The sequence below is a fragment of the Meles meles genome, chromosome 12, assembly GCF_922984935.1.
Source record: "Meles meles chromosome 12, mMelMel3.1 paternal haplotype, whole genome shotgun sequence".
Lineage (NCBI taxonomy): Eukaryota > Metazoa > Chordata > Mammalia > Carnivora > Mustelidae > Meles > Meles meles.
This window is the reverse complement of record NC_060077.1, coordinates 19,231,625-19,257,750: the sequence shown is the minus strand read 5'-3', so window position 1 is coordinate 19,257,750 and position 26,126 is coordinate 19,231,625. Positions and strand designations below refer to the sequence as shown.

Below are 26,126 nucleotides of genomic sequence, written 5' to 3'. Positions count from 1 at the left end.
CCTGGATACCGGGGGAAGATGGCCCTGTCCTTTGTCCCCAGGGGCATGGTGGCCACGGAGAGCAGAGTGTGCCTCTCCTAGTTCCCTTATGTTGCCTCATAACATCTATTCCTCCCGCAGGGAAAGGTCCCGCCATTGCCATCCCATATATTAAAGTTGATTTTTTGAGCGCGTCTGTTAGCTAATGAGTATCTGGAGGGGTGAGTGTGATGAACGGCAGGGGGAGCTGTAGCACCCGAGGGAATGGCCGCAGACCCCCGGAGGCCATGCTTGTCCCTGGAAAATCCACACCCCACCCCCCGCCTGAACCGTCCCCCACGTCGTTCAGACCGCCTCCTGGCTGCATGCGTGCATCCTTGTCTCCACCGCCCGGGGCCCCCAGATGGGGTGCGTCCTGCACTCAACCACCCTCTGGGCCCGCGGGGGTCTCCTGGCTGGGGGCTCGGACCGTGCATGTTCCGGCATGGGGCAGCATTGGAATGTGCTCTGGGGGGCAGGTGCAGTGCAGACGCGCTGGGAGTGCGTGTCTTCTCTTCTTTACAACGTCTCCCGTGGTTGTGCCTTGCTTTGCGCTTCCCGCAGAACACGCTGGACGGCATGCAGGTACCGGAGGGCTCGGGACTCCCCCGTGCTGCTGTGCTTGGCAGTGCTCTCCCTCGTGCTTGGGGCTGCCATGGCTCCCTGGGCCTGCTCAGCCCCCCGGGAAGCCGGCAGCCCGAGCTTCCTCTGGCTGTGGGGCGGGTGGGGACTCCTGGGAGTGGGGGGCACTGCCATTGGGCACCGGAACGCAAGCTCTGTCCCGGCAAGGCTTGAGCAGGCCCAGCGATCCTGGTCTCCCGTTTCCCGCCGTGGGCATAAGGGTCAGGCTGGGAGGACAGCCCAGAACCCCAATGACTGCGAGGGGTGTGGTGGGGTGGCAGGTTGGGGGACTCATTCTGCCCTTGGGCCAGCCACATTCCCAGCATGCAGCCCGTGTGTCTCTCAGTCATTGGGATTCGACCCTGGCCCCGGAATGTTCTCCCGCTGTGTTTGTGTCTGCCCTGTGCATGGCTGGGCCCCTCCTGCAGGTGAGGGCAGCAGCCTTCCTTCCCATGGACAGGACACTGCCCTTCTCACTACGCCCATGGAACAGGAGGAATGGTGCTGTCTCTCTGAATGGGGTTTTGAGTGTTTTCCAAAACTGACTTTGATCGTGTAGTCATGGAAAGGATGGTTCTCAAAGTGGGGTTCCCAGACCAGCAGCATCGGCATCGCTGGGAGCTTGCTGGAGATGCCAGTTCTTGGGGCCTGCCCACCCTGTGGAGTCACAATGTCGGGGGGGACCCAGAAACCTGGGGGGACCCAGCTGCCCCTCCCTGGGCAGTTCTGAGAAAGCCATTGTCAGGGAAGCATTGCTTCGTGTCCATGATGCTAGTGTGGGGACGGAGGGTGTGGGGGCCGAACCAGTGCCCTGCGTCTTGGCTGAGCCGTGGCTCAGCGTCTTAGTGACCTGAACCTCCACCCCTCCTGCACCTCACCTTCACCGGACGTGTTGATGAGGAACAACTGCAGCATGCCACGGGCTTTGCGGGAACGTATTCCTGTTGCTGGACAGGGTGTGCGTCCCCCATGGCATGCTGGGGGCTCCCCTCAGTCAGGGGCTCTGCTCGGAACAGCCGCCACCTTGCCCGGAGAGACGCACACACAGGACTAGTGAGGGTCGTCTCCACAAGCACGGGGCAGCAGAACCCTTCCCAGCAGTGTCCTTGCCCAGCCAGTGCTGTGGGTGCCCCCAAGCCCCATTTTCTGATGAGTGCGTGGCCAGGGTGTCTGAGGACGGGAGGAGGGGGCGGTCTCCATCCTCCATCAGGATGCATGCCGAGAGTCCCAGTGCCCGCAGAATTGTCTGGGCTCACTGTGGGGCCTCACCAAGGTGGGCATCAGGCGTTAGCTAAAAATAGAGCTTTTCCAGAATCATGACCGAGCCCTCTGTAAACTGCAAAGGAGGAACCATTAGGGGATGAGTGTCCCCGGCACTTTATGGAGGGGTAATTTGAAGACAAAGAAGCAAGAGAACATCTTAAAATTAATAATAGTAACAACACTCCAATGACAGTGACCTAGGGCTCCCTGAACCCTCCGTTTATGCCAGGCGTTAGTCTAAGGGCGCATATAGGGACATCTAGGGCACGGCGAGCATAGAATGTCACTTAATCTTCACGACTACCCAGGGGAAACCGAGGCACAGTTCAGTGACTTGCCCAAGGCCAGTTGGTGAGAAGCAAGGTCTAGACTCCAACGCCAGGAGCTTGGTGCTACACTGCACCCGGCTTCCCTGGACCCCAGCCTCCCGGGGACGAGGAGTCAGCTCTCCCACCTGCAGACCCGCAGCAGGTGTTGAGCTGTGAATGACTTCACACGGTGGCGGTGGCGAGACTCAGAAGCACTGCCCTCCCCGGCAGGGGTGCGGGCCATGTGATCACTGGGAACTGGACACGTGTGTCAGGGTTAATCCATAGCCCCCCCCCCCCCCCCCAGCGAGGTCGCTACTGTTATCACCCTCTTCCCGGACTGGAAATCAGGCACAGACCTTGAGTCACCCACCCTGGGATGCACAGCTTGCCAGAGCAGAGCCAGGTCCCAAGGGCAGGAGGGCCAGTGGGCAGCACTGTCCAATGCACGGAAACGAAGGTGTGCAGGGGAGCAGGGCCTGTGTGTGGGGCTCAGGGGCACAGGCTCCAGGGCCTGTCACAGGGGAAAACCTGGGATCAGCTCATTCCCGCCACTGTCCGTGCTGTGTGCTTTGCGTGTGCGTTCTGGCTGCTTTGTGCCTTCTTTGGGGCGTCTTCCCAGCACCTCCCCCGTGGCCCCCAGCTTACTGGCCATCAGCTCCAGATGAGGCTTCAAACTGCCCGCGATGCCAGACGCTCGTCACAGCCGGGAAGGGACCCGTGTAGGCTCCTTTCGTCCTGGGTCTCCTTTGGGGAAACTGGGAACAGCAGACAGTGTGCGCCCTGACCCAGGGAGACACAGGGTCCTCTGGAGGGGGCCCAGCATCTGGGCAGCGTTGGGACCTTCCTGGGCCCTGCGCCCATTTGCTTCATGAGTCCCATCCCTTCCTCCATAAAAGTATTAAAAATTATATTTTACCTCCACCTGCCTGAGAGTCAAGAGGAGTATAGCCCGCGCTGAGTCAATGTTATACGTTTGTTTCCGATTTTAGAGGAAACTGAAACGAAAACATTGGCATGGCCCCTAAAATAGTCCCCGTGTTGCTGGGCCTAAGGATGGGGGCGTCGCCCTGCGGGGCTGGTGTTAGGACACTGGATGGCCACGCAGCAGGTGAGTGTGCGTGTGCGTGAAGGTGCACATGCAGGAGGTCACACGCCTGGTCCCATCAGAGATGCACCCGGTTGTCAGGTGCATTTGTAAGCTGAGGGTCAGGTCACAACCTCACACTGGGCATATGAAGGTCACTTCTGGTCGGCGACATCTGCTGCTGCTCAGGGACAGCCCAGAGAACTCCCCTCCGAGTGATGACTCAGGGAGGACGTGGGGATGACGTGGGGACCACATGGGGAGGATGGGGCAATGTGGGGAGATGGCCTGGGGATGGCACGGGGATGTTGTGGGGTGCAGGCCCCCTGCACCTCGTGACCGTGCCGACTGGCGCGTGTGGCTTCCTGATGACCGCAGCAGGGTCAGCTCCTGCCTGCTCTGCTGGGTCACTCCGCCGACCGGAGCCAGGGCCACCTCACGGCAGGAGGAGTGGGAAGTGCAGTCTCCCTGGGCCGGGGGAGTGAAGCCAAAATGTGGTTGGCCCGTGGCATTGTTCCCGCCCCGTCGGAATTCTAGAATCCTCACAGGACCGCGCAACTTTGATACGAAGTGTGGCAGAACAGTAGTCAAGTTGAGATCCGGGAAGTGGACCCATAACGTTCGACGTAGAATTAACGTTTCACATCCGACTTGTATTAGGAAGCCTCTCCCCTCCCTCTCCTCTGTCCCCTCAGGGAAGAGCCTTCGCAGCCCTGTAAGGCTTCCTGCGACCTGAGGTGGTTAGGGACAGGGAGGCCATGCGCGCTCCAGTGTTTGGGAGCTTGGCTGCCCCAGGACCGACCTCCACTCTGGCTCTGTGTCGCGGAGGCTGCCGTCTGCTCCCCTCAGCGCTGTCGGCACCCCAAAGGCGATACCGGTATTCTGAGGCCCCACCGATGACAGGTGCTTACTGCACACGTAATACCGTGTGACGAGCGCACGTCTCTCCAGAAGCAGGGAGGCCCCGATGATCCAATCCACCAGTTTAGCACTCACAGCCGCTTAAGTTGGAGAACTGGACGAGCTTTGACTCACACGAACCAAAGCGAATGTTGAAGACACTGGGCATTCGTGGTGCGGGACCCGTGCGCGGCGTGGAGTGCAGAACATTCGCTGAGGAGAAGTCCGCACTGACCAGAGTCCCCCCTTTGCGACAATGTTGTTCCACTTCAGGCTCAAGCCCTCATTGTCCGCCAAGGGTCTCCATTGGTGACAAAACGTAGGGAATTCTGGTAGACTCCCATGGGCTCAAAGGAGCTTTCATACTTTGCTGAAAATAGACCCCAGGCAACGGGGTAGGCGTGTGAGGGAGCTTGGGTGGGACTTACTAGGGTAGCCGCACCCTTCCCTGCGGCATCAGGCCTGTGGTGTTGCCCCCAGAGGCCAGAAGACAGTTGCTTCTGCTAATGGAGCCCTCCCATGAGCCCCACAGTCTGATTTTGCAATTCCTTATTGCGTTCTGGAAGACATGGTTCACCCCACGTTCTAGGCGGAGGCAGTGAGGCCCACGGAGGCTGTGGGACATGCCTCCAGGTCCACATGAGTGAGTGGGGGACCCAGGATGTTTAGCCAGCTTGGAACCCGGAGTCAGAGGGGCCTGGGTTAGTCCGGCCCCTGCTTGGCATGTGACCCCTGGCTTTCATGTGACCCTTGGCTTTCATGCATGTTGGCCTTGTTTTCCTCCCCTTGCTGTGGGCTCATACCACCTGACCCCGTGGTCTCCCTTGCCATCAGCGATAATGCGTTTTGAGTCCCCGACAGCGCCCAGCACATAGCAGGCAAACAGCCCCATGTGCGCAGCCCCGAGGTCAGGACGTGACACGGAATGTTCCTCCCAGACGCTCCCATGCGTGGGGTCCCAGCCTGCCCGGGACGACCCCGGGTTCTCCCTGGTGCTCTGAGGATTCACAGCGGGCAGCCGCATACCCTCCACCTGCCCTGGCTGGACACAGGGCTCGGCCCTCCACGTGGCTGACCTCTACGAGGCCCGGAAGGTGGATGTGGAATGCGGAGTGGTGGGCCCTGATGGCTAGCCATCATGCTCAGGATGTGTTTTCCTCCATCTTTATAAATACCCACGGCCATGCTGGCCAGTCTCCGTGTTTCTTCCAGGGATAGTTTGCTTGCCTGATGACTGTGCCATCTGTTCCTGCCACGGTCTGTGTGGCTTGTCCTCCTGCCGCCTGCAGGTAGCCAGCTACCCCGGGGGCCGCCCATCCAGGAGGTGACCAGGCTCTGGCTCCTGAAATAAATACTTATGTGGGGACAAGCCAGCTGGGCAAATTGGTGGGGTTGCTGCTGCCTTCCTGCTCCCTGGGAAGCCGTCCCTCCTACTGGTGCAAAGTGCGTCTGAGGCCCATCCACATCCGGCTGACGCGGCCCGTCTGGAGATGGCATGGCTGCTCCATGATCCCGGGCATGAAAACCCAGAGTGGGGGGCGTTCCCGGCTGGCACCAGGTGAGAGGCTGGATGGCCTTGTGTCTCTGGGGATGGCATCTAACCGTGCCCACATGAGCCCTGGACACACAGGATGGTCCCCCACGGGGTCTGGGGCTCCGGGGTCTTGGATGGACAGTTGACAGTCTTGCTGGATGGAGAGCTCGTGTCCTGGGCAGTCGCTGTCGCCATGGAGAAGCCCATCCCAGGGGTGGGCAGTGCAGACCTTAGAGCACAGCTGCCCCGAAGACGTTGGCCACCCGTGTCTCTACCGCTGTCCCAACCATGCTCACTTGTGGGGCCAGTATCAGGCGGAAGACACCCTGGTGCAGTGTCAGCTTTTTCCTGAGCACGATGATTGTGAGAAACAGCCGTTTGTTGGTGACGTTAAAGGTATTCAAGATATGTGAATGGGCTCAAGCATCAGGTGTCATCCGCTCCTGAGCGGACAGGGGACGGAACGGGACAGCAGATAGAAGACTGGAACGGAAGCCCCAAGCCTCTGAATGGTCCTGTGTCCAGACGTGGAGTCAGAGGGTTTCTGGTTCCCTGAGGCCTCCCAGACCAGGCTCGTCAGCTAGACTTGCTTCCCTTGGGGGAACTTCCATGGGCACAGGTGGCGGGAGGTCCCCAGGGCGCAGGCAGGATGTCACTGAGCTACGGACAAACGCCGAGGTGCCTGCTTGCTCCGTGTCTGTACGCGCGCTTGGGCCTGACTTTCATCACAACCTGGAGCAAAGTAGCAGGGCCTCTCCCACTGCTGGCTGCTACCTGAGCGGGGGAGCTTTGCCTGCCACACTGAACCACACCTGTGCCACTGCCTGCCTGGCTCCCCTCAGGCGTCCGAGGAAGCTGCTGTGGGTTTTCACACCTGGGGTCACCGAGCAGCCATGCCGTCTCCAGACTGGCCGTGTCAGCTGGACGTAGATGGGTCTCTGACTCACTTGCCAACATTTAAACGTTGAGAGATTTTTGCATTAAAATAAAGACCCCCTGCTCCTTTTGGGAGACTAGAAGTTTTGCCTCCATGGTTCTGGACCAGGGCTGAGCAGAAGTCTCCTCCGAACAGAACACACATGCTCCTGTATGCTCTATTCGCCCAACGTCCTCCAGCTCACCCGAGCTCCCCCGCCTGGCATGCCCCAGCAGCCTCCCTGGACATCTGGGTACACCAAGGCTCTGAAGTCCGCCATGCGCCCTCTGCTCCAGGGACTCCCTCATCTGCCCGTCATCAACCACTCCTCAGAGCGTCACGTCCTGGGCAAGCCGCCGGGGGAGATGGCGTGTCGCAGTCGCTCGCTGTCAGTGATGGGGACCCCTGAACAAGACAACACTCCTGGAAGGAGGGTGTCACTGAGGGCAGTTCCCAGAGAGCTCAGGGGCTGCACCTGCCAGCAGTGAGTGCCAAGGACACCTGTTCGTAGTGGCCCGTGACAGCTGATGTCAGGTGCCTGTGTGTGATGCCGTTCCTAGGGCGTGTCTGAGCCCCTGCAGGATGTGTCTGGGAACGCCTCTTGCATTCTCCACTCTCCACCTCGAGGCCCCATGCTCTCCCAGAGCACCATGTCAGCCCCGGGGGCCGGCCACCGGTGACAGGTGCATCTCGAATGCCAGGTCCCAGCGGAGGCCCATGAGGACATTGGCCGCACTCTGCGTGCACCACCGAGACTTCCACTGCGCGGGCCGGCCACCCATGGCACCATCGCGGGTTAAATCTGTTTGCACTTGGATTTCTCCTGCTTTTATGTTCCTTCAGCATATAGCTCCGCGGGACTGGGTGCACATGGAGATTCCCGTCCCCCGTCCCGTTGCTCTGTGCACGTCACAGTGTCCTGGGGCCCCAGCTCGGACCACCGCCGATCTGTTCTCTGTCACTCTGGCTTTGTCATTTCTAGCGTGGCACAGAAGTGAAGATTCTACGGGCTGTTTTCACTGGGTCATTTTCACAAACACGTGGTACCGAGGATTTCACCTGCCGGCCTTTCTCCTAACGAATGTGGAAATGAGTTCACGGCCACGTAAACAGTGCTCGTATTCTCCCACCAGCCACTGAACCTGGATCGGCCCGGGGCGTGCAGGGCCAGATCTCCCCATCTGAGGACCCTGCCCATCCCTCGAGGTTCACGGCTCTGCCCCAGAGCAAATGCTTTGGGAGAGTCAGGGCCCCAGACCTCAGGGCACCTGACAAGTTCCCCTTTTCTGGGTTCGGCCCCACTGGAGCGGGGTCCGGCATGGTCCCCCACCCGGGGCCCAGGAGTGCTGAGCTCACATCTCTGCCTTGGGAAGCAGCGATCGCAGATAAGCTCATTCAGCTTTTTGAAAGAAGAATCCTGCTGATTTTTTTTTTTAATGAATCAAAGAAATTAATTATAAGCTTGGGATTTGTTAGGTTTATTTTTAGAAATCCCTGATCACAGACATAAATAGCATTTCATTCTATACTAAGGAGCTGGAAAGCTTAATGCCAGAGAAGGGGGAGAGGAGGAAGGGGAGGAGGATGAATAGAAGAGGAAGAGGGGAAGGAGAGGGGCAGGAAGAAAGAGGGGGAGGAGAGGGAGAGGAGGTGAGGAGGAGGAAGATGAAGATGGGGAGGAAGGGGGGGGAAGAGGAGGGGGAAAAAGACGAGGAGGGGGAGGAGGGGCCAAGAGTGGGAAGAAGGAAGAGGATGGAGAGGAGGGAGAGGGACGGGGGGGGGGGGGTGAGGAAGAGGGAGAGGAAGATGGGGAGGAGGGAGGAGGAGGAGGAGAAGCATGTGTGCTGCTGGCCCTCTGCAGGCCAAGGGCTGTTCCGGCTGTCCCTGCTTTCCCGCGCACACACCCATGTTAAAGCAAAGATCTGTTGAGCGCTGACTCGGTACCCAGCCCTGTTCCAAGTGCTGGGGACATATCAGGGGAGAAGCAGACAGTTCTCCCCTCATGGAGCCGACATGTGAGCGGGGGGGACCCAGGCAGCACACGGAATTAATGATGTAGCAGATGGGATTCTCCATTTATCACAGAGTAAGGAACAGAGATGAGGCAGGACTCCACACAGATGAAGTAGGGCACCACACTGCCAACCAGCACTTCCCTCTTTTCACTGATTGGGCAAATCATTACTGAGCACCTACTATGTGCCTGATTCTGTGAAAAGCTGAGGATGTCTCCGGGAAGTAGAAAGAGTGAAGGGTTGGAGCTTCGCATCCCATCTGGAGACAGACGAGAAGTAACTAGGGGCCCGTGGACCAGAGTGCGTGGGGTGAGAAGCAGCAGCAGAGGGTGCCGCGGGGGTGAGGATAGAGCTGACCCTCCACGTGACCCTCCGTGGCCTGGGCGGCCCGCTGCAGACAGCGCCCTGGTGAGACGGAGCCCTGCATCTGCACCGGGATCAGAAGCGTGGTCCGTGAGCGTCTGGGGAGCTGAGCGTGTGTGTGAGGTCACCCACCCTGAGAGCCAGCGGGGCAGGAACGGGACAGGAGCAGAGGCAGGAGGGAGCTGCCCCTTCCCTGACTTGTGTCCGAGGGAGCCCCCCCTCCCCAGGGCTCCGGAGACCTCTCTGCCTGTTGCACGTGGCAGCCGTATTGCTGACCAAATCCAGAAGAAAGAACTTCCTTTCATCGCCAGAGCAGTGTTCATTGGGGCGCTGCAGGTTAGGGGTGGGCGTCCCCATGAGAAAAACGCATCAACGGGTTGGCCACTGAGCTGCCCCGCAAGTCTGGGCTGTGTCACTGCCTCACACTCTGAATCTCAAATGGCTGTGGTGAGGCGTGCCAGCTGCAAGTGCCTGGGTGGCACACACAGCCCAGAACCATCCGCAGCTGGCTGGGATCTGAGTGCTCATGGGCTGCGTGGCATGCATGGTTTCCCACGTTCAGCCAGGGAGGGGACACCTGGTTTTATCATTCACTGTTCTCCCGTGGAGGTAGGAGGCAGCTCCCTGTCACACCCCTGTGGGCACGCCCCTGCATGCACACACCCCCCACACTGCCCACCCCTGACCACCTGCCGTGCCTCTGCCATGCAGAGCAAGGTGCGGGAGCTGGAGGAGAAATGCCGGACGCAGAGTGAGCAGTTCAGCCTGCTGTCGCAGGACCTGGAGCGGCTCCGGCAGCACGCCGGGAAGATCGACCTGCTGGGGGGCGGCGCTGGGGCCTCCTTGGACGTCCCTAGGTCTGGCAAGCCTTTCCCGCAGTTCATGAACGGACTCGCCCCCTCCATCAGCAAAGGTAAGTGCCTGCCCCTCCCTGGTGTTGCGGTGTTGCGGGGTAGGGAAGGTGCGGCCAGTGGCCCCTCAGTGGGGCGTGCACAGCATGTGTCTGACCCCCGCGCCGGACACAGGCATCCCGGGGCTCCGGGTGACGGCAGGCCCCCCGCAGCCCCTGCTGTGAGCACTTGCCAGGGTCAGCACATGTGCTCCTGGCACGGCTGCGTGTGGCAGGGGCTGTCCTGGTCCCACTCTGCAGAGGGAAAGACCAAGGCCCTCACGTGGCTCACACAGCTCCTGGGGGTAAGTGGAGAGCTCCGGCCCCGGGGTCCGTGAGGTGCACCCTTGGGCCGTGGCTGCCTCCCAGCTTTCATGCCCAGCGGCCTCCATGTGGGGACAGATTCCTGTTCCCACGAAGGCCACGAGGGTCATAGTGGTGAATGTCCCACTCACGCTCAGGGAGCAGGGCGGGAGCGGCACAGTCTGACGTTGGGTGCGGGGGGAGGGACTTTGTCTTTGTATCTGGCAGAAAGACCACTGGGTCTGCACGGTGGCCTCACGGCTGGGCTCCCACCTGGGTGCAAAGGACTGCCCTGGGCCGTCAGGGAGAGCTCTCCTCGCCCAAGGGCCACTCGCACGGGCCATCCTGGTTGTGAGAACATCCACCTGTTTAAAAGTTGTCATTTTAATTAAGGGGAAATGAGTGTCACAACTCCCCATTGGCATTACTTAAAGGAGAGCATTTCCAGACTTCCCCCAATTGTCATCAAAACATAGCATGGGGTTTCTTAGGGCTCCATAACGTTACAACAACATGAGGCTGCCTGTTCCTTGGCAAATCACGCTTCCCTGCCTGACTCCCGTCCATGTTGTCCCTCCTGTCCTGCTCAGCCATTAGCTGGTGTGTCATGTGGCAAGTCCCTCCCTGGTGTCCCCAGAGCATGGGTTGGGCTGCATCTGCGAGGTTAATGGCTGGCTAGGCCCCACAGAGAGCCTCCTCTCAGTGGGTGGAGACAGACAAGAAGCAACGGGACAGAGGAACGACTTGCACAGATGTGTGAGGACAGGGGGACAAGGTGGAAAGTGACCCAGGGTAGGAAGGGTGACCTGTTAGATCAGGCGGCCGCAGATGCTCACCTCCAGGAAGCGATGCTGGGGCCGTGTCGTCTGAAGGGTGGGAAGAGGCAGGAGCGTTTCAGCTCTTATGGATGAAACGAACGTTCTCAGGGTGGGTGGCCCTGTAAGTCTGGCCAGGACGTGCTTTTCATGACCCCAGCATGTTTGGTAACTCTCAGAGCTGCGTTCAGATTTGTGGTGGCAACCTGGGATGGGGACACAGTCAGATCCTAAGGGCAGGCCCTGCAGAGCGCCACGTGTGGTGAAGACCATGGTCCTGTGTATGCTGAGCTCCCGCCTAGGGGTGCAGGGTGTAGAGGGTCTGGTCCTGTGGTGCCCCTGCGTGGCTGGCACCAGAGCCCTAGGCCGCCAGGGAAGGCAGGTGCTCGGCCTGGTCACACGCCTGGCCTGTGCCCCTGCATGCCCTTCCCCGGCCAAGCCGCACATGGCAGGCAGGCCCTTCTCACCACAGCGTCTTGGTGCTGCTGCGTGAGCTCATCCCAGCAAGTGTGTAAATGTGAGTGTGGCGAGTGTGGCTCAGTGCCCAGATGGCCTGGGAAACCGGGTGTGATTCACGATGGTGGAAGTGGGTGCTCAGTGGAAGCAAAGCCAGCAGGGGCACAGCCAACAGGGTCACACGGCACCAAGCCGGTTGCTGGGACCGTGGTAGATGAGTAGGTTTGTCCCAAGGCTTCTGTGTAGCCATCAGGAAGAGCCGCCGTCTGGATGGACTGAGCTCATGGAACGATGTGCGACCTCGCCCCAGGCGGGGCCCCCATTGGCAGGGCCCACACGCACTTGACTTACCCTGCGCTGGGCCGACATTGCTGACGGATGAAGACCCTCCCGCAGGGACCATCTTCCCCTGCGCATTTTCTGATGGGTGGGCACCCCAGGGGACCCTGGGTCTGAGGGCAGTGTCAAGGGCCAGCACCCCGGGTCCCACTCTGCAGAGGGAAAGACCAAGGCCCTCACGTGGGTCACACAGCTCCCGGGAGTAAGTGGGGAGCTCCGGCCCCGGGGTCCATGAGGTGCACCCTTGGGCCATGGCTGCCTCCCAGCTTTCATGCCCAGCGGCCTCCATGTGGGGACAGATTCCTGTTCCCACGAAGGCCACGATGGTCATAGTGGTGAATGTCCCACTCACGCTCAGGGAGCAGGGCGGGAGCGGCACAGTCTGACGTTGGGTGCTGGGGGAGGACCCCGGGGGTCTGAGGGCAGTGTCAAGGGCCAGCACGAGGTGAAGAAGGCTTGTGGGCAGGTGTGTGGCCCACCACCCTCTTCATCCTCCTGCTAGAGGCCAGACTGGCCCGGAGTTTGAGGAGACCATCGTGGGTTGATTGGGAGCCATGAAGGGACCACGGGCTGCACTGTGGGCCACGCTGGACGTGAGCACAGGCCCTCGCTGTTGCGTCCAGGTGGAGTCTCAGGGACGGCAGCACCCACCCCGGAGGAGGAGCACATGGGGGCCAGTGCGGCCGAGGGCACTGATGGTTTTGCCTTTCGTCTCACGCTGGCTCTGAGTTGGATGGCAGGGGTTACCCACCTCTCGAGGACTGGGCTGTGTGACCCAAGTGTGAACACGAGGAGATTCCACAGTGTTCATCTCATATGGGCCGCGTGTCCCCCGGCGGTTATCGGTCATCAAGAGCAGACCGTAAGCACTGGAATAGCCCCGCGGTGCCTGGGCTTCACGTGCCCAGCTTTGGGGACTGGCTGCCCTGTCCTCACTCAGGAATGCTAGAAGTCATAGCCTCTCTGTCTGGAATATTCCATCAAAGGGAAAAGGAAGCAGTGACTCACACACCTCCAAAAACTTCTGCCTCAAAGTGGGCCTGTCAGCTCCACTCACAGGGTGCTGGCTGGACCAGCCGTGGGTCAGGGATCACAGTCCCCCACGGCCCCGGGTGATGAGAAGCACAATGCTTTGCGCTGCTGTGGGTCTAGCTCCTGCCCTAGACGGAGAGCACAGAGGGCAGCCAGCAGGCAACGCCCCTGCTCTCTGGGATCCGATGCCCCAGCAGAGCCCCATGTCTCTTGTGGCACTGAGTCCTTTCTCACCGTTCCCTTAGGCCGAGCCATGGGGCCCCTGGCAGGTGGGATATGGGACACTTCCCGCCTTACACTGAGTCACAGGGTGTTTCCCAGCTGGAATGCAGCAGGTCACGTCTTCAGGGAGGCGATCCTGCAGTGTGACTGCCACAGACAGAGGGCGGACAGAGAGGTTAGGGCAGGGATTGTGCTCCTGTGTTTCACATTGGAACCCTAAAAATGCCTGGCCCTTTGGCCAGTTTGTGTGTTAGGACTCTTTGTTATAAATAACCACAAAGCTGACCTAAACCAGTGCAAGCCAAAAGGAACTTACTTATCGACAGGATGAGGAGCTGGTAGGCCCAGCTCCCAGAGCAGCTGGACTCGGGGGCTCCAACCGTGTCCCCAGGAGGCGGTCCCCCCATCTGGTGGCTCCCCTTCTATGAGTGCTCCGATGGGACCAACTCTCCTCCTGGTGGCAACATGGCTGCAGCATCACCAAGCATCACAGCCTCCCACATGGTAGCCAGGGAAAGGGAGAGCCACCTCCTCCATGCCTCCCTTTAGTTCCCTGTGATGGGAACTTCCCGTCGCATGCAACAACACCGTTGCCACCAAACCATCCTCAGGGGATGGCCCAGCGCGGCAGGGGTCAGTCTGGTCATGGGCACCGAGGGCGGGAGGGGGCAGATCCCAATATGAAACCCCAAGGCTGACGGCAACAAGGAGACAGGCATGCCGGGGAACACAAGGACCGTGTGCTTGTTCACACTGCCTTGTGTTGTGGGCAGGTCAGGAGAGCGCCATCGGAAGCCGCACGGTGATCGGGGACTACATCAGGCCCCTCCCGCTCCCTGGTGACAAGCCAGAGCCTCTGTCGGTCAAGCCTGCCTTTCTGTCGAGATCCGCCAGCCCAAGATGCAGATTTGAATCAGACGTGAGTTCTGGCCGGCCTGCCTGCGGCTGGTGGGAATGTGAAGGTCCTGCCTTTCTTCCTCCTCCCTCCTCCTCCTCCTCCCTCCCACAACTTCCCATATCCAGTCTTTACCGACCCTCATGTCACCGCCTTCAGGCAGTCTTCCTGCATGTCTCAGCCTTGGAGCCCCAGGCGCCCTCTGACAGTTGAGCGCTGTGGGCAGTGTCCGTGTCTGTCCTGGGCTTGAGCTCCCGTGAGCAGATGACACGGTAACTGCCTATCTCTGTCTTCACAGACATGCGCCAGGGCCCAGCACACTTGCCCAGTCTGCCCGGCGAGTTCCATGCCATGGGTCAGGGAAGGGCCCACCTCAGGTCCACTCGTGGGGTGGGGAGATGCGTTTTTATAAACATCCCCCCGTGTGACTGGGGGGCCCACGCTGAGTGAGCTGCCTTGTCTCGGGGCTGGCGTCTCACAGGAGCGCTGCCATCTGGGGCAGGAAGCCCGGCGGGGCCGGAGAGGGTCCCTGTATGCTCCTGGCATGAAGCATTAACCAGAACACCGTCTGCGTCTCTGACAGATGGATAATGAACGGAATTCCAGCACCTCCAAGCAGAGATACTCGGGGAAGGTCCACTTGTGCGTCGCCCGCTACAGGTAAGTGCAAAACTCCGCTCTGCCCCTGAGCGTCCGTGGGCGCAGGGGTTGGGGGCCGAGGAGGCCGTGGGTCTGAGAGCGCTCCCCCGGAGTCCTCGCCCACAGGCACCAGCTCCACCAGCCCAGGGTGGGCAGATGAGGAAGGTCTGTTGTCCATTCTGATGCGAAGAGTGTGGCAGCCCATTTCCCAGGACCTCAGGCAGCTACGAGGGAGCCCAGAGGGGGATGCGTTCTCTCTGGGGCCTGGAGACAGGAAGTGCGAGATCAGGGTGCTAGCGAGGCCATGCTCACTGGGCACTCTCACGGCTTCCGGTGGCCTTGGGAATCCCTTGGTGACATGTGCATCATGCAGGCTCTGCCTGTCTTCGCGTGGCCGGCGCCCTGTGTGTCCCTGCTTCCTCTCCGTCTCGGTAAGGATGCTGGTCACTGGATTGGGGCCCACCTGACTCCAGTGTGACCCATCTTCACGTGGTCACATCTGCCAAGATCCTGGACCTGGGGGCTGGGACATGAGCACAGGTTTTGGGGGGACAGTTTAGACCCGGCAGGCCACAGGCTGAAACTCAGGGGGGATGCTCTTGTGCAGAGCCATGGGTCTCTGGCCTCCTGGGGCCCTCGCTTCCGTGTGGGCCGTGATTCCCTAGTTCGTCTCTCATGGGGGGCCTGCAGTGTCCATGGTTAGCGAGAACGCATGCGCCACAGGGTCCGCACGACTCAAGGATGGGCGCAGAGCTGCCGGGTCCCCACCAGCTCTCGACCTGCTTTGACCAAAAGCACGCCCGACTCCAGATTCTGCCATTGGCATTAGTTAGATGCTAACAAGTAGCACGAAACGTTCGTCTCTGCTGTTCTTTACGCTCTGCCAAGACCCGGGCTCTCGTCCTCGACACCCTTAGTCTGCCTGCGGCCGGCAGAGACCACCCCCAGCAGAGCCTCCAGCTTCCGGCAGGCAGGACCGACCTGGGTTTTAGCCACGCCAAGCACCTTCCACACTCTTGTCTTCTCCAGCGAGAGCCATTTCTGACAGCTGTTATGCTGATGAGCGGATTGTTTTCTGATTAGTGATCCGTTCATTTTGCCAATGAAAACACACTTCTGCTGCTCAGATAACAGAAACGTTTGGTGTAGCTCCCTGGGACCACAGCTTCTCCGTTAGGAAGCCTGTTGGTCCATACCTAGCAAAGGAATTATCTGGCACCCCGCTCCGAATGCTGGCTGCACCCCACACATCCCGCACACTGTCTGCAGGGACCCTCACCCCAGCACTGGGAGAAGCCACAGGACCCCAGGATCGCAGGGCCTGCCCCACATCACAGAGAAAGTGGAGCTCACCCCCAGCTGGGATGCTGAGCTGAACCGAATTGGCTTGCAGTTTCCCAAACCACGTACCCCTGCCTCCCCAGCCGTGTGCCCTGGGCTCACGTTCCCTCTACTGAAGGGAAAGGCAGAAGTTTGGGGGGTTTCCTGGGGCCCGAACACCAACATTCAGGCAGGCCCCTAGGAAGAGGTTTCCCCAAACTGAAAACAGGAGAAGCCCCGATCTCAATGCCACTTCCCACGGTGGCTGGTGCCCTCACCTCACACCGATGGCCGCCCGCACGTCCCCACAGCTCCTGCCTGCTCCTCGGCCCCCCGCCCAGAGCCCCCAGCCCTCTGTTCAGATGGAAGTCGCTCACGTGGGACGCAGGTCACTGTGTAAAGTGTACTGTGTCCTGGATGCTCGCCCACCGTCACCAGCGCCTCGCCCCGCGGCTGGGCCCACCCCCACTGGTTGCCCTGGAAGCCCCGGACTCTCCGCATCCACAGATCTCATGTTGTAGACGGTCCCTTGCCTGTGGATGCCATGGCAGCACTGGGCCTTCCCTCTTTCTGTCTGCAGATCAGGGTGCACAGAGTGCTTTACCCTCACGACTTCAACAAGACACCCCAAACTGACCCTGGCACTCCCTTTTCCCCATGCCAGCCCCTGCCTGTGGACCCGGCTCAGTGCACGTGTCCCTCTCCACTCATCCTGACCTGCAAAGCCTTCCGCCCCCCCGGCCCCTCACTCTGTGTGTCCAGGCAAAGCCCAGTTTCCTCCCGTCCTGCACCGCTCGCTGATGCAGCATCCTCACCCCCCTCCTCCACCAGCCCCTACGCACAGGGCACCCTGAGGGTCTCTGCAGAATGCAGACATGCTCAAGTCACTCCCTACATTCACACTCCTGAAACTTCCCTGCTCTGGAGATCAAATCCACAGCAAACAATGGGGACCCTGCCAGTCCTTGTCCCTCCACATTCCTACATTCGCCTTCCACCAGGCTGGCTTTCAGCTCCCTGCCCCAGGGCCTTTGGTCCCCTGGCCAAACTGTTTCCCCACTTCCTCCACCCCTGGGCTTTCACAGTAAGCAGTGTCTGGGTTTGCTCCTGGTGCAGAGGGCCCCGGGCCATTACTGACTTCTGGAACCCCTCAGGTGGTTGCACAGCATTCCTGAGCCCTGGGGCATAGATAGGGAACCGCAGACCGACTCAGTGCCATGAAATCCACATAGGACAGGGACTGGGGGCCTGGACTCTGGTCCCCCCCCCCCCCCGCCAACAATTTAGGGAGCTGGTGACTTTGGGTGGGCGCCGTACTGCACCCTGTGATTAACTCTGCTGAGCACCTAAAATGCGTCCCTGACTGTCGGTGAGCCTCCCAGGGCTGCTGGCACGTGAACCATCATGGCGTCGTGTTTATACGTTTACAGGACGTGGCTGTCATCTTCCATTACCGGGAACGCCGTTTTACTTTTCTTATCAGGGCCTTTTCTGTTATTTAGAATTTTAAAGATCCAAAGTCGGAAAGTCCGAAATTCACCTACCATGGATATTCTTGGCAAATTGGGCATGACCGTAAAATATGTTCATCCCAGTTATTCTGGGGACTTGAGAGCGAGGGCGCCTTCATACCCTGAGGGGGAGGGGAAGGCACATGGTTCCTCCATGTTTGTGCAGGACTTTCTGGCTGCAGTCACCCGAACGTTAAAAATATCCGAGCCTTTGAGCAAACCGATACACTTCCTCAGGACTTACCTTTGGGAAGAACGTGTAGCAGTGTGCCAAGCAGTGTTTAGGAGGATATCGCTGCAACGGTGATCCCCTTAACCAAAGGTTAGAAGCGACGTTGATCCCCAACGTTGGGATACTGGTTAACGGAAAGGGTTGGTCTGTTCAGTGAAATAGTCCTCATCCATTAACAAGGACACGAGGGAGTGTTTCCTGAGGCGAGGGAGGGTCACGCCCTTCTGGAAAGTGTGAAAAACAAGCAGACTACTCAAAAGCTGAGGGCATATGGCTCTCTCTGCTACATAACATGTACAGGAGAGTTGCAGGGCAAGCCGTTGTTTCCGCTTATGGATCTGAGCACGTGTCGCTGCGGGAGACGCGGCAGATGTCCTCGGGCACACAGACCCCCATGCACGCCCTCTTCTTCTGAGTTGGTGTGGGGGGGAGGGGCGGGGGTGCCACCTTGGCCTCCACGCGGACCACCTGCTCCAGACTGTCCTTCCTTTCTCCAGCTACAACCCCTTCGATGGGCCAAATGAGAACCCCGAGGCCGAGCTCCCCCTCACAGCGGGGAAGTACCTCTATGTTTACGGGGACATGGACGAGGACGGCTTCTATGAAGGTCAGTCCGGGTGTGGGCCGGTGGGCGTGCTGGGGCCGGGCCACCCGCCTTGCTAGTCTGCCAGGGGCCCTGACAGCCAGGCCCGGCTCCTAGGGCTCTCTACAGGACGGTCTCCTCGCCCCGTGGCTGCTGCCCACACCATGTCCCAAAGGGGATCTCCTGCTTCTCCCATCTCACAGCCCCAGCGCCCTGGGCTCCCCCAGCTGACCCCTTCCCCAGCAGGTTGGGTGGTGGCCTCAACGGGCTTAGGGCAACCCCACCGACCTCCAGCTCCTGCTGCTGTCTGGCCCACGTCCTGCTGGATCCCTCCCCCAGCTTGTGGTCGGGAAATGTGACCACCTCCCTCTGGGATGCCTCGCTGTTGTCCCCCCCGCCCACCTGTTAGCCTGAGTACAGGCTCGGCTGGCCTGTACGAAAATGGAAGGATCTTGGACTCTTCCTGCGGTTGCCCTTGAGCAGGACGAGTTCTTGCGAAGCCAGCACGTTTCTCTGTTGTGGCCCCATGGAGCTTTCTCGGGGCTGAGAGATGCTCTCATGCCAGTGTTTGCTGGACCCGAGGTCTGGTGGCTTCTGCTGATCTGGTGGATGGCAGCTACATTGTGGGCAGGCCACCCCAGAAACTCCATGACAGGCAACAACAGAGCCTGAGCTCACAGCACGCTCACTGGTTTTCAGACCGGTGTAGAAACATGTGCCCACGGCGGCCACCAGAAAACCCCGGCTCAAAATCTCTGGAATATTCACACCGGGCATTGTGCCCACATTGGCTTTCTGGAGGCCTGATCACACGGGGTCGCAGAGCTCAGGGGGCTGCAGAGCTCAGGGGTCTGCTCTCTGTGCGGCAGGGGGAAGCTTCCCTCAGGGTAGAATAGAGAGTGTACATGCCCACCCCCGGGGCCGGCCTAGGCGACTGCAGTGCAGGGTGGCTGGAACAGGGCCTGCTACGCAGCGGGCTTGCTTATCCCTGTCAGTGTCGTCCTCACCCCCTTCGCTTGTGCGAGCGTGCTGGAGGCGAGTCGGGGTGGGCTATCTCCAGACCCACGCCCTCCAGGGGACAGAGTACCAGGAGCAGAGTTGGCATACCCGTTCATTCCAGGAGAATCCAGGGCCCATTAAATGGTCACATGCCCTCCTCGGGGTCCATCACACGTCCCCCAAGGCGGGGGCCCCCAGCATCAGCACCCCCAGCCTCCCGCCAGGTACTGGGGGAAATCCCTGTCCTGCTGGTGCCAGAAGATTGTCCAGGCCGTGTCATCTTGAAGGTTCTTCCAAACCCATCTCGGTTTTCCGGGCCCCTGCTGCTCGTAGGCTTTGAGCCCAGCTATAAAGAGAACATTTCACAAAATAAGAACAGGTTCTCCCTGCGGCTGCCCATCGCCACAAGAGCTAATGCGATGACACTTTCTGATACTTGACCTACACATGGTCTGGCATCACGCGGATAGTCTCTCTGTCACCGCAGGTGGCACGCTGGGGACCTCATTAGAACATACACGGTGCTTTGCAAGGGGGAGAGGTCACCTTTTAGTTCCTATTCATAGGCTCACCCTAGCAAAGATAATAGGAAGATAGTTTTTGTTTTTTGTTTTTTTACCTCTAAAAGCCTCATGCCATTCATGTTTGTTGGTTTGTCTGAGACGTCAACATCACGGTGTCAGCTCAGGATAAGCATGAAGGAGGAGGCCATCCTGCCTGATGGACTCGGTAGCAGGTGGCAAGGAGCAGGGTCCTGAGGAGGGGACATTGGGGCAGACTCCTGTAAAGACCTATGGAATCCACTGTGGTCCTCTTGCTCGACCAAATGGCCCCACTGAGGAGCCGCACAGATGATGGGTTGGGACCTGGGGGGCCCAGATGGGACGGTCGGGTGATCTCACTGCCCTTATGCCAACAGGTGAGCTCCTGGACGGGCAGAGGGGTCTGGTGCCCTCCAACTTTGTGGATTTTGTCCAGGACAATGAGTCGCGCCTGGCCAGCACCCTGGGGACTGAACAGGACCAGAATCTCATCAACCATGCCAGCATCGGCTTGGAGGGGGAGAACATTCTGGACATCCACGCCCCCACTCACATAGACACCGGTGTCATGGACAATGGTGCAGGGACGCTGGGCGTGAACATCGACGAGATCGGAGAAGACATCGTGCCTTACCCTAGAAAAATCACCCTCATCAAGCAACTCGCCCGAAGTGTCATTGTGGCCTGGGAGCCCCCGGCCGTGCCGCCAGGCTGGGGGACCGTGAGCAGCTACAACGTGCTGGTGGACCAGGAGACTCGTGTGAGCCTCATGCTCGGGAGCAGAACCAAGGCCCTCATCGAGAAGCTCAACACGGCGGCCTGTACCTACCGCATCTCTGTGCAATGCATCACCAGCAGGGGCAGCTCGGACGAGCTCCAATGCACGCTGCTGGTGGGCAAGGACGTGGTGGTGGCCCCGTCCCACCTCAGGGTGGACAACATCACCCAGATCTCTGCCCAGCTCTCCTGGCTGCCCACCAACAGCAACTACAGCCACGTCATCTTCCTCAACGAGGAGGAGCTTGACGTCGTCAAGGCCGCCAGGTACAAGTACCAGTTCCTCAACCTCAGGCCCAACATGGCGTACAAGGTGAAGGTCTTGGCCAAGCCCCACCAGATGCCGTGGCAGCTGCCCCTGGAGCAACGGGAGAAGAAGGAGGCCTTTGTGGAGTTCTCCACGTTGCCTGCAGGTGAGGCCCGTCCTCCCATGAGGCCCCTAAGGGAGAGGGGAGGGCTGGGGCAAGGGGGCAGGCAGGGAAGAAAGCACCCAGCCAGCACTGTTCTGGGAGGAGACGCAGCAATGTGTGTGCGAGGAAGAGAGAGAGAGATGGGGGAAGGTTATGTGGATTTTGTTTAGGGACCATGTTTTTGAAGATGCTACTTCTCACACTGGCGTCGGCAAGAAGCCTGCCTGGAAAAGACAGGAGGTGGTGAGGCCACCCTCGGGGGCACGAGAGGACGTCTGCCCCATGGGGTCCCTCCCACATGTGTGCTCATGGAGCAGGACAGCGAGCCAAGTGCCTACCCTCCTGCAAAACTGTTCTTTCTCTCTCATCTGAGATCACACACGTGGCTGAATTTGTGGAGAAGGTGTGAAATTCTGTTGTCGACGCTCTTCTGGGTTCTGGGCATATCTGCTATGGAAAATCGTAGGAATTCGTAAAGAGCGGATCAGGTACACAAGCCTGCCAGGTCTGCTCGTTTCTGGGTTCCCGGTGCTGCCACGGCGCAGTCCGCCCTCCAGAAATTTCCGTGGTGCTGGTCTTAGCTGTGGCGCCCCTTCCAAGCAGGCTCGCTGTGCCAGGTAGGGACTCAGACGCCTGGGGGAAGAGCAGCCTTCTAAGAGCAAAGAAGGTAATTTTTGTAAGAATATTTGGGGGCATAATTTGTTTCCTCTAGAGCCTCTCTCCATTCTGGGTTACTCAGGAGATTCCCCTGGAAATGCCTGTCTCAGCATCCTCTTTGTTGGACTTAGCCCTGTGATTAAGTAATCCGGCCCCGCCCAACCTCACTGGTCAGTGGGTTTTACAAACAATTCATTTCTTCTCCGGGAGCACTTGCACCGCTGCCTCAAGTCTCCCACTGAACACAGGATGGGCTTCTTGGTTCGTGATGGGTTCGCTTCTATTTCATTGTGTTCTCCAGCATTTGCAAAACCCACCATCAACTAGAGTCTGACCTACAAAGCATCAAAGTCGTGGGCAGGTGGGACAGACGCTACCTTAAGGATGGAGGGATGTCTGAGTAGGAAGGGATTTGTAAAGGGTCAGCGCACTTGTTTTCCGTGATGCTTTGATTTCCTGACTGACCACGGCGTCAACCGGGAATACTGGGAAAATGAAAACACCTCTTTGCCTTGATGCTTACTGTGCGGTGACGTGGTCAGTGCTGGGGGTGCGGGGGTCAAGAAACAAGAGACATCCGGCACTGGGCTGGGGGCGGGGCTCGGGGGAGGTGAGGAACACAGGCACTGGGGCCACCGGGAAGGGCTTCTAGAGAAGCTCACAGTGAGATGGAGAGGATGAGGTCCAGATGTGAGCCCAGGGTGAGTCCCACAGGTGAGCTCCCCGTCCCTGACATCCTGGCCCTTGCCTGACCCCCAAACACGGCACATGGCCGCTCCTCACGGCCCCAGGGGCTGGAAGTCTGAGAACGGGGCGCCACAGAGTCAGGTCTGGAGAGGACCCGCATCCTGGTTCATGGGCGGCATCTTCTCCCGTGTCTTCACAGGGGACTGGAGACAAGGGACGCCTGTGGGACTTCCTTTTAAGGGCTGTGACGGCCCTCTGAGAGCTCCGCAGTCATGACATCAGCTCCTCCCGGAGGCTTTGCTTCCTGACACCATCACCAAGGGGTTAGGGTTTCAGCATGAATTCTGGGGTGGGGGGACACAGCGGACTATGATCTGACTGGTGAGTGCAGTGCGTGGAGGGTCGGGGAGATCCTCCTTGTGTGGGAGAAAAGGGGTGCTCCTAGACCAGGCCATTCCTGAACTCATGTCAGGTATGACTTATACTGAGCATCCCCACATGACGGGCGGAAGAGCCGTCCCCATGCTGTCAGCATCTCTGGGCCCACGCGGGGACTGGGCTGGGGCTGGCAGAACAGCAGTTCTAAGTCTTCCATCACCCATAGAACCTTGTCCCTCAGCTGTGATTTCACTTTATGTAGAAGCGAGTGCTGAGGAAAATCCCAGAGTGGTTTCAGCTCTGGACCATTGTCCTTAAGACTAATGAGGCCTGATAGCATAATCAGCGTCCCTTGTTGGGGCTGATCAAAGTGCCAAAGCCAGGTGATCAGGGGAACGCAGGGGACCCTGAAAGAGTTCATGGGTCTCCTGAGCTCTTACATCAGCTCCAGGATGCAAAGCTAACCCTCAGAAAACTGGTCTGGATAGAGTGATGCACTCAGCCGGAAGGCTGGCACCAGGCATTCCAGAGTCCCCCCTTTATGAGAAGCCACACCCCCCCCACAGGGAGACAGATCTGTGGGTCCTCAGCAAGCTGATACTAGAAACAGGACATCAGGGGTGGGGTCACAAGGTCACAGAGCTCGTCCTAGGGACAGCTGTCAGCAGAGGGATGGGTGGTGTGTGTGCTTTAGGGCGACACTGGCCGTGTGACTTGTAGGGGGCAGGGAATGTAGTGTTTTCAGTGGGAGCCACTGTGGTACCTCAGTTCTAGGTGTGGGGTTGTTTAAACCTGGATTCAGAGGTAGATTTCAGATTAGAATTGAAGATAATCTTTAGGGTTTGCAACACTGCATGCACCATCTTCTGAAAAAGACTCAAAAGGGCTTAGACAAACAAGGCATGTCATTTCCAACTGGCAGGTTCAGGATCCTGTGGTCCCTGCAGAGGCCAACCCTGCCCAGTGGAGATGGCCAGACTTCCTCCCTCCAGCCTGGGCTAAGCATTGCCCTGTACATCCCCCACCCTCCCAGTGCCAGGTGTACCGGGTGCTTGAGTGAGGAGAGACGGGCTGGAATTTCTCCCGAGCTATACTGTCCCCCTGCTTGCTGGGGCTGGCTTGATATTTGTGGCCCCCAAGATTCAAGGCAGATCACAACCAGAAGCCTGTGTATAGAGTGCCCGGTGGCTGCAGGAAGGGCAAGCCACTTCCCAGATGGGGCACAAGAGACCTATTAATAGAATTCTTCAAATCTTCATACCCGTACTGGGTTTTATCTGCTCAGTCTTTCCAGCTATTGAGAATTGTCTGTAGGTCTATTGTTTCTCTTTAGTTTTCTCATTTTGCTTTATATATTGTGAAGCTCTGTTATTAGGTAATACACATTTAAATTGTTAGTTCTTCTTTGTGAATTGACCCCTTTCTCATCATGAAATGCCCCTCTTTTTCTCTGGTATTACTTCTTGTCTTGAAGTCTGTTTTGTCTAATATTCATATGACCACCAGCTTTTTCATGCTGAGTGCTTACATGTTATATCTTTTTCTAAACTTTCAAGTTCTTTGTATCTTTATTTTTAGTATGTCTCCTGTGAATAGTCTACAGATGGGTTGTGGTGTTATAACAATATGACAATCTGTGCCTTCTAATTGGAATCTTTAGTTTCTTTACTTTTAGTATAATTACTGGTATGACTTGGTTTAAGTCTGCCATATGCTCTTTGTTTTTCATTTGTCTTGTTTTTCTCTTTATCTTTCCCTGCCTTTTTTTTGGGGGGGGGGGTACACTAAGTGTATTTTTCTATTCCATTTCCTCATCTATTAACTTTTTTTTTTTGACTGTAACTCTTTGTATTCTTATTTTAGAGATTGCTATAGGGAGTAACACATGCATATATAACTTATTAAAACTTAGCTTACAGGGGTGTCTGGGTGGCCCAGTGGCCCTTTGGCTCAGGTCATGATCCCAGGCTCTTGGGATTGAGCCCTGGGTAGGGCTCCCTGCTCAGCAGGGACTTGCTTCTCCCTCTCCTTCCCACTTGGGCTCACTCTCACTGTCACTATCTTTGTCTCTCAAATAACTAAAATTTTTAAAAAACTAGCTTACATTAATAACATAACGTATTTACAAGGAAAGAATAGTACCAGGTATAATTCCATTTATGTTTCTTCATTTTTACTATTGTTTTTATATATTTTACTTCTACATATGTTGTAAATCCCTCAATACATTGTTATTATTTTGCTTTAATCACCTCTGAAGAATTTGACAAAAACAGCCTTTTATATTTCCCAATATATCTACAATTTCCACAAGTTTGTATCCCTTTTTGTAGGTCTATATTTCCAGCTGGTATGATTTCCTTTCAGCTCTGAAGAACCTCCTTTAGCTTCTCTTTCAGTATTCTTTTGGTCATCTTAATAAATAAAATCTCACAATTTCACTTTTATTTAAAAATATCTTTTCTCTGGGGTCACCTGGCTGGCTCAGTTGGAAGAATGTGCAACTCTTGATCTTGGGGTCATGAGTTTGAGCCCATGTTGACTATAGAGATTACTTAAATAAATAAAATTTAAAAAAATATTTTTTTTCCTCTGGATATAGAATTATAGACTTTTTTTAATTGCAGGACTGTGCAAATATCATTCCTTTTCTCTTGGCTTTTCCTATTTGTGTAAGGAGTCAGCTTTCTTTCCTGTTGTCCCCTTCATTCTCTGGTCCTTTCAAGATTTTTCTCTTTGTCTTTGATGGTTAGTAATTTGACTCTAATGTGCCTAGGCTTACTTTTACTTCTACTTATCTTTTCTGAAATTTACTGATATTCCTGGATCTAAGGGTGGTAGTGGTGGTAATTTATCTTCAAATTTCAGACTTTATATCTCCACAGATTTTTTTCTACTTTATCTTTCCCTTCTGAGGATCTGATTATAGCTAAGTCAGATTGCTTGTTGTTGTCATACAGATTTATGAACTCCTATTTATTTTTTAAAATCATTTTCCTCATTGTGTTTCAGTCACGATAATTTATATTATTCTGTCTTCAAGTTTATCTCTTCTTTCTTTTGCAGTGTTCAATCTGCTATAAAGAACATTAAATGAAAAAAAAAAGAACATTGAATGAAATTTTTCTTTTGGTCATTGTAGTTTTCAATTCTAGGATGTTCACTTGGTTCTTTTTAAGATTTACTTATCACACTTGGGATTCCCATCTCTTCGTCTACCACATTTATCTTTGCTTATACATTCTTTTACTTACTTTTAATAAGTATTTTAAAGTCTTTGCTAATTCCACTACCTGGGTCATCTATGGGCCTGCTTCTACTGACTGTTTTTGCTCTTGATTATGTATCATATTTTCTCATTTCTTTCCACATCCAGTGACTTCCGTTGTGTACTGGATATTGTAGATTGTGCCCT

At 57.1% G+C, this 26,126-nt stretch overlaps 1 protein-coding gene across 9 annotated transcripts in view; it reads left to right on the top strand.

Annotated features, from left to right (window-relative positions):
* RIMBP2 (RIMS binding protein 2) overlaps positions 1-26,126 on the top strand; it is a 208,878-nt gene that overhangs the window by 152,624 nt on the left and 30,128 nt on the right. For all 9 annotated transcript variants that reach the window (XM_046025597.1, XM_046025600.1, XM_046025599.1 and 6 more), the window contains 5 exons: positions 9,737-9,938; positions 13,855-14,000; positions 14,560-14,636; positions 18,176-18,285; positions 20,180-20,992. In XM_046025597.1, the coding sequence (XP_045881553.1) occupies positions 9,737-9,938; positions 13,855-14,000; positions 14,560-14,636; positions 18,176-18,285; positions 20,180-20,992 (1,348 nt within the window). The remainder of the gene's footprint in view (positions 1-9,736; positions 9,939-13,854; positions 14,001-14,559; positions 14,637-18,175; positions 18,286-20,179; positions 20,993-26,126) is intronic.